Source organism: Lolium perenne, chromosome 3 (assembly GCF_019359855.2).
Source record: "Lolium perenne isolate Kyuss_39 chromosome 3, Kyuss_2.0, whole genome shotgun sequence".
Lineage (NCBI taxonomy): Eukaryota > Viridiplantae > Streptophyta > Magnoliopsida > Poales > Poaceae > Lolium > Lolium perenne.
This window is the reverse complement of record NC_067246.2, coordinates 5,741,592-5,749,608: the sequence shown is the minus strand read 5'-3', so window position 1 is coordinate 5,749,608 and position 8,017 is coordinate 5,741,592. Positions and strand designations below refer to the sequence as shown.

At 49.0% G+C, this 8,017-nt stretch overlaps 1 protein-coding gene across 1 annotated transcript; it reads left to right on the top strand.

Moving 5' to 3' along the window:
• The first annotated feature begins 5,816 nt into the window (after positions 1–5,816).
• Positions 5,817–7,112, top strand: LOC127325547 (uncharacterized). Its single transcript, XM_051352339.2, has one exon. It carries the CDS (start codon positions 5,836–5,838, stop codon positions 6,967–6,969), a length of 1,134 nt encoding a protein of 377 aa, XP_051208299.1. The 5' UTR covers positions 5,817–5,835; the 3' UTR covers positions 6,970–7,112.
• Positions 7,113–8,017: the final 905 nt, after the last annotated feature.

Here is an 8,017-nt window from a genome sequence, read left to right as displayed (position 1 = left end):
TGATGATGAGTTGATCGACTACATCATTGTCGGTCTTGGGTCTCAGTACGAGTCCCTACAGCACTCTCTCACGGTGCTCGCCGCCGCTGGCGCGGACAACCTCAGCTTGGAAGACTTCTACTCCATGCTCCTCTCCTGTGAGGCTCTCCTAGAGCAAAACTCACAGGCCCCTGACTTCTCCACCTCCGCCAATGCCGTGGCGCGGCAAGGCGGTGACAACCGTGGAGGAGGGCGCCCCTTCGTCGACAACAACATCGGTCGCTCCAAGACCACCTGGTGGCGGTCATGCATCCGGTGGCCAGCAGCAGCAGCAAGGCCAGCGTGGCAACCGCCCAAACCAAGGGGGCGGTGGTGACGGCGGAGGAGGACAAGGTGGTGGCGGTGGCGGCGGTCGCTCTGGCCGCCAGCGTGGCACCCGCTGCCAAATCTGCGATTACTGGGGTCACAGTGCCCTTCAGTGCCGAAATCGCTTCAACCAGGCCTATCAGCAAAAGGACTCTCGCTCCGGGAACGCCACCTCCTTCCAGGAATCTCAGCCCTGGTTCTTCGACTCAGGTGCCACCGACCACCTCACCAACGACATGAGTCGGATGCACGTTCAGGATCGCTACCCTGGCAAGGATCAAGTGCAAGTCGCCAACGGTGCAGGTTTGTCTATTACGCATGTTGGTCGCTCTCAGTTACCTGGTTCATCATCTCCCATTGAGCTTAAAAATGTCCTTCTCGTTCCTGGTCTTAGCAAGAATTTGCTTTCCGTCTACCGCCTTGTTTCTGACAATCATATATTCATTGAGTTTCATAAATATTTTTTCTGTGTCAAGGACAAGGTCACGAAGCGAGTTCTTCTTCGCGGTAGAAGTCGTGGCGGTCTCTACCCTCTACCTTTCAGTCGCGCCATGGCGTCTGGGTCTCATGCGTCGTCTGGTGTGCGGCTGTCTTCTGAGCATTGGCATCAACGTCTTGGTCATCCCTCAAATAAAGTAGTGCAAACTATTGTTAGTTCCAATAATTTATCGTGTTCTTCAAACATTGAGTCTTTAGTGTGTGATGCATGTCAACGTGCCAAAAGTCATCAATTACCATATAGTTATTCGACCAGTGTGTCTCAGTCTCCTCTTGAGCTTATTCATACTGATGTTTGGGGTCCTGCTTTGCCTTCTTCCGGAGGCTTTAAGTATTATGTTAGCTTCATTGATGACTACAGCCGTTATTCTTGGATTTACTTGATTAAGCATAAATCTGACGTTGAAAGCATCTTCTACACTTTTCAGTCTCATGTAGAACGCTTGTTGAATGCTAAAATTCGCACTGTCCAGTCCGATTGGGGTGGTGAGTATCATCGCCTCCATGCCTACTTTGCTCGCACGGGTATTGCTCACCGTGTTTCTTGCCCACATACCTCCCAACAAAATGGCATTGCCGAGCGCAAGCATCGCCATCTTGTCGAAACAGGCTTGGCCCTCTTAGCTCATTCCTCGATGCCCCTTCGGTATTGGGATGAGGCTTTTCTTACTGCTTGTTATCTTATCAACAGGATGCCCACGCCCATCATCAACAACACCACTCCAGTTTTCCGCCTGCTCAACACACCTCCAGAGTATTCTTTCCTCTGCACGTTTGGCTGTGCGTGTTGGCCCAGTTTGCGTAAGTACAATTCGCGCAAACTCGAGTTCCGCTCCAAGATGTGTGTTTTCCTTGGCTATAGTCCTATGCATAAAGGTTACAAGTGCCTTGATCGCTCCACTGGTCGCATATACATCTCTCGTGATGTCGTGTTTGATGAGAAGGTGTTTCCCTTCTCTACTCCGGGTGCTGTCGTTGATGTCTCTAAACTGCTACATGTGTCTTTCCCCTCCACTGAACCAGTTACTCAGAGCACCGACATGCGTAGTTATGACATTACTATGTTACCGGCTAATGCACATGTTCCTGCTGCCAGCTTTCCTGTGCAGGTTTCGTCCATGCAACCGGACCAGCGGATCGACGTGCATGCCTCGGGGCCTGCACCTTCCCATGCAGAGGCCCCCTGTGGCTCGGGCAGCGTTGCACCGAGTGGCCCAGCTCATGCCTGCTCGCCTGTGCGCCAGACGCCTTCCTCGCCGACGTCTGGGCTAACCGGGCTCCCTCCTGGGCCGACCACGCTCCCGGCTGGCGCTGTGGACGAGCTGTCCAGTGCTTCGCCGGCTTCGCCCTCTCCCTCGCCTTCGGCTTCGCCTGATCCATCGACAGCACCACCGAGTCCTCTCGACTCCCCGACGTCGTCTGCAGCACCTGCCGCTGAGCCGCCTCGGGTCATCGTCACGCGGCAGCATAATGCTATTTTTCGTCCCAAGATCTATCGGGACGGCACGGTTCGCTATGATTCCGATCATCGCCGTGCTCTTTTGGTGGAACCAGCCTCTCATCGCACTGCTTTGACTGAGCCTGCTTGGCGTAGCGCTATGGAAGCTGAGTTTGATGCACTTCAGAAGAATCGAACGTGGGTCTTGGTCCCTCGTCCTCCTGGCACTAACATTGTTGGAAGCAAGTGAATTTTCAAAACGAAGTATCGTCCTGATGGTTCGGTTGACAAATACAAGGCACGACTTGTCGCTCGAGGCTTCACGCAGCAGCATGGTATTGATTATCATGATACGTTCAGCCCAGTGGTCAAGCCAGTCACAGTTCGCCTTGTCCTGTCTCTTGTTGTTTCTCGCGGTTGGTGCCTGCGTCAGATTGATGTGAGTAACACTTTTCTTCTTGGTTTTCTCACCGAGGACGTCTATATGCAGCAGCCGCCTGGCTTTGAGGATCCGCAGTATCCGCAGCATGTCTGTAAGTTGCAACGTGCTCTTTATGGTCTCAAACAGTCGCCCCGTGCCTGGTATGCGCGCCTCAGTGATAAGCTCCATCAGCTTGGCTTTGTTGCTAGCACAGCGGATACCTCTTTGTTCATTTTTGATCATGCTGGTGTGGTTGTCTATATGCTTGTCTATGTCGATGACATTGTTCTGGCTGGATCCTCTTCAGTTGCAGTTGAGAAGCTTGTTGCCACCTTGTCGGGTTCTTTTCCTATCAAGGATCTTGGGCGCTTGGAGTATTTCCTTGGCATCGAGGTTGCCTACTCTTCTTCAGGGCTTGTGCTGTCTCAACACCGCTATGCCCTTGATCTTCTTCATCGGGCCAACATGGAGCAGAGTCGGCCGGTCACTACACCTATGTCTACTTCTGACAAGTTGACACGAGATCTCGGTACACCGCTTGGTTCAGAGGATGCTTTCAAGTACCGGAGTTTGGTCGGGGGACTCCAGTACCTCACATTGACGCGCCCTGACTTATCATTTGCTGTCAACAAGGTTTGTCAGTACCTGTCGCAGCCGACTACTGCCCACTATGAGGCGGTCAAGCGTATTCTGCCCTTTGTTCGTGGCACTGTGTCGACTGGCCTGCGTTTTCGTCGCTCCCCTTCTATGGACCTCAATATTTTTACTGATGCGGATTGGGCTGGCTGTCCTGATGATCGTCGCTCCACTGGCGGTTTTGCAGTCTTTCTTGGTCCTAACCTTGTGTCCTGGAGTTCTCGCAAGCAGCCGACTGTGTCTCGCTCCAGTACCGAGGCAGAATATAAGGCTCTGGCCAATGGCACCGCCGAGGCTGTTTGGATTCAGTCTGTGTTACGGGAGCTTGGAGTATTTCAGCCTCGACCTCCTGTCTTATGGTGTGATAATGTTGGTGCCACGTACTTATCTGCCAATCCGGTTTTCCATGCTCGCACGAAGCATATCGAGGTTGATTTTCACTTCGTTCGCGAGAGGGTTGCGCTTGGTGCGCTTGATGTTCGGTTCATCTCTACCGCCGACCAGCTGGCTGATGTGTTTACGAAGCCTGCTACGCAGCTCGTGTCCTGGAGTCTTTCTTGGTCCTAACCTTGTGTCCTGGAGTTCTCGCAAGCAGCCGACTGTGTCTCGCTCCAGTACCGAGGCAGAATATAAGGCTCTGGCCAATGGCACCGCCGAGGCTGTTTGGATTCAGTCTGTGTTACGGGAGCTTGGAGTATTTCAGCCTCGACCTCCTGTCTTATGGTGTGATAATGTTGGTGCCACGTACTTATCTGCCAATCCGGTTTTCCATGCTCGCACGAAGCATATCGAGGTTGATTTTCACTTCGTTCGCGAGAGGGTTGCGCTTGGTGCGCTTGATGTTCGGTTCATCTCTACCGCCGACCAGCTGGCTGATGTGTTTACGAAGCCTGCTACGCAGCTCGCGCTTCGTCGTTTTAGTTCCAATCTTAACCTTGTTCACGACGGTTTAGATTGAGGGGGAGTGTTAGAGTTGTATATACGGTTTGTATACTGTACGGTATTCTATACCAATGTATTCCTTGTTGTACAAGTTGATCATAATATATAAGCATAGCCAGCCGGTTGGGGTTAACCACGGCAAACAACTCCTTTTGACTGCGCGTGTGGTCAGCTCCTATTTCCTCCTATTATTTCTCTCTTACAAAAGGTATGAAGAGCTCCCCTTATAAGCTGCTCCAACTCTCTTCAACTAGCAATGTGGGACTAAACTTTTGTCCCACCCCTACCATGCATGAATGGGCCATGTGGGCCTCTAGAATTTATTAGGAAATTCTGGAATATTTATTGTGTTGATCTAATATGGGCCAAAATTCCAACATTAAACGCCCCACGTAATTAGCTAGGAGGTTCCTTATTTAACGTGACCTTCCTCCATGTCACCAATCCGCGGCAGCAAAATGATCTGGACGGTCCATCCTCAAGTAAAAACTTCTCCTTAATGGTGATGGATGGATGGATTGGAACAGAAGCTCTATCGGCAAGAAATGGCGGGAGGCGAAAAGCAGCGACGAAAAAGTGGCGCCAGTGTTCCGAAATTTGAACAAAAACCTCTAGCCTTGATCTTTCTCTATAAATATGAGATGGGGTGGAACCAACGCGTGCGTCGTGTGTGACAGCATACTATCTTGATCCAACAGCGGGAACAACAGCCAATTTTGGTATCTGCAATCGGACGCCCCACGGCTAGCACTGCCCCTATACCATATACCACACATACACGGTCAGGAATACACGGTGTACATCACATATATTCTATCACTAAGTCCTTCACGGCCCCTTTAGCGCAGGCACATGAGCTTTTCACGCCAATGTCATGTTGGCATTTTATTTCATCTGCCCCTACTTTGCAATCTGTTGTTAAATTGAACAAAAGGTGTGAACTGAACTTTGAAGCGCTGCTAATCGTGGGTCATCCATTCATGCACTCTTATTGTTCCTGAAAAGACATTTTACCTCCACTCTATTCATCAGCGACATGGTGCGCCAGCTGGATAGTATGTGCTCCAACCTACCAGCCATATGGATTCTCTTTATCAAAGTGCAAGCCACGATTAGGCTGGTTAATTACGTTCATACAACATGGTGCTTGCCTTGTGCACAGAAACTGGGCCTGTTACGACCGCGTGCATCCCTCTAGATAGTGTGTGCTCCAACCCATCAACCATGGGTTCTCTTTTACGTACTCTTTAGTATCAACGTGCAAGCCACGGTTAGATTGGCCAATTACGTTCATAGAAGAGCTAATCAAAGTATTAATTGGTCGAAAAGACTCAAACGGCACAAAGGCCCATGCGTCTTTTTTTCTCCCTTTTCCATTTTGATTTAAACATATGTTGCTCCACTTGTGGATTTTTTTATCCAGACTAATCTAAAGGTAATTATTTGGAGTGTCTATATAAACGTGACATAATGTGCAAAGCACCTACAGCTCAGCTGGACATAGCTAGAGAGGTAGCTAGAGATATACTAGGAAAGCAGGCTAGATCGACCAGAGATGCAGAGCCCGGTGGTGAATGGCACATATGCTGCAGCAGATGGAGCTGTTGCCCCTGGTGCTGCTGGCAATGATGTGGCAACTCCAAGAGTTGCTGCGAACAACCATCGGAGAGATGAACTAAAAGCTCGAGCAGCAAATGCATGTGCTGACAGCTGTTTGGAGGCATGTGACGTAGCGAAGGCAGCAACAGTGAAGGCTCAAGCAGCTGCCGCCCGCTGTGTTCTGGCACGCGACGATGCCGGAACAGCGGCATTGCTAGTTCGAAAGGCTCCTATATGCAGTGTTGCCCATAAGGAAGCACGCAGAGCATATCGAGAATCCGCTGACGTCCTTAAGGAAGCACGGAAGGATGCAGTCGCAGCAGGGTTGGCAGCTCGAAGAGCCGCAGTAAGCTGTGCTGCGGCAAGCCGCCGCGCTGTATCGGCGGCTGCGGGAGCTCGAGAAATTGCTAACTGCTGTGTTACAGCAGGTGGTGTCAGAGTAGTGGCGGCGGCGGCGGCTGCTCGAGAAGCTGCTGACCGTTGTGTTGCGGCCACAGCTGCCGCCATCGTTGCCGATGCAGCCACAGCTGCCGCCATCGTTGCCGATGCAGCCGATGGTGATAGTCTCCCAGCGGTGCCCCGTGCTGATAGAGCAGCATCAGAAGCTAGAAAAGCTGCTGAAAGTTGCGATGAGGCATTGTCCGATGCAGGAGCTGATAAAGATTTTCTGGACAAGATGCGGGGCTGGCTGATGGCGGTGACAACGCTCTTTGTGGGCATCGCATTCCAGGCGATCCTGCATCCGCCAGTCGGGATGTCCAGCTGTGACCACTGTTATAAGTCAGGTGGAAAAACCGCGACCGCGAGTATTGAAACAGCATGTTTGTACTTGGCCTTCAACACGATTACCATGGCAACAGCAATCACATTGCTGGTAATGCTGCTGGCCATGAAAAAAACCATGTCGTCTATAGTAACCCTCCGTTTCATAAAAAGTCTGCTGTCGGGCCTCGCCGTGACTGTTGCCTGTTCCTTCATCACAGCAACATCCGGGGGTCAGAGGGTTCAACTATTTACTTTGCTTGTCTTTGGCACGTACGTCTTTGTAGTTTCACTCCATCCTATCCTTAGGTTTTATTTTCGCCTATAAAGGTACAAGGGAAACCTCTGCCCGTGTAAGTGTATCCATTAGTGTTTGAACTTTGAACTTTTCCACCACTGCACAAGGAGCTACTGTTGAAGTGTATGAGTGGATTGTACCAGTATTTTCCATCAGTTTTGATTTTCGGAATATTTGGCCAGTGTATCAAATTTAATATGTTGAAGTTTATAAGTGGATTGTATTAGTCCTTCTCATCAGTTTGGATTTTTTGGAATAATTGGCTAGTTTATCAATTTAATATGTTCAAATCTATAAATGGATTATGCATAATAGACTTTTCAACAGTTCAGACTAACGGTTGCATTATTTTGTGCATGAAGCTTGACAGCTACTTCTCCTTCTATTATTGTCAAGATTTATTCCAAATTCAGCACAAAATTCCGGCTCACATGTTTAAATCCCCGATACCCAGCTTGGGCGATTTACCCATATTCTCCATTTTAGGTTGTATCAGTATCACCTTGTACGCTCCCAAAAGGCAGTAAACTACTCCCAACGTTTCGGACACAGATTTGGTTCTCCTGGGCACCAGTGCTCCTGCTATTTTAGAAAAAAAATAAAAATCACATTTATGTGTTTCAAAAAAAAATTAGGAAAAAATCATGGTGTAGCCAATGAATTGTCCCACAAACGTGCAAAATTTTAATTTCAAATACAAAAAATTCTGGGCTACACAAAAATAACAAACATGTGGATGTGGGTATGCATATTTCAAATCTCCAAATTTCAACAGATTTTGTCTTTTTATGTAGTCTACAATATAAAGAATTTCATATTAAAATTTTACATGCTTGTAGGTTACGTCATTTATTATGTCTAGATTTATTTTCAGATTTTTTTTAAAACAAATATGTATGATTTTCGATTTTTTTTAACAGCGGGAGCATTTGTGCCCATGAGCCAAATACACTTTCCGCGACGTTCCCTAGTATAAAATGTTTTTTTCAAGGCAAACTGAAGCACCCTGTACAGTGTACTGTGTACACCATCAAGGGCTGTACAGACTGCAGAGTGAAGTAAAGCCATTGTAAGGTGG

Excerpts from the sequence above, each read along its gene's own strand:
- LOC127325547 (XM_051352339.2), top strand. The coding sequence starts at position 5,836 with ATGCAGAGCCCGGTGGTGAATGGCACATATGCTGCAGCAGATGGAGCT.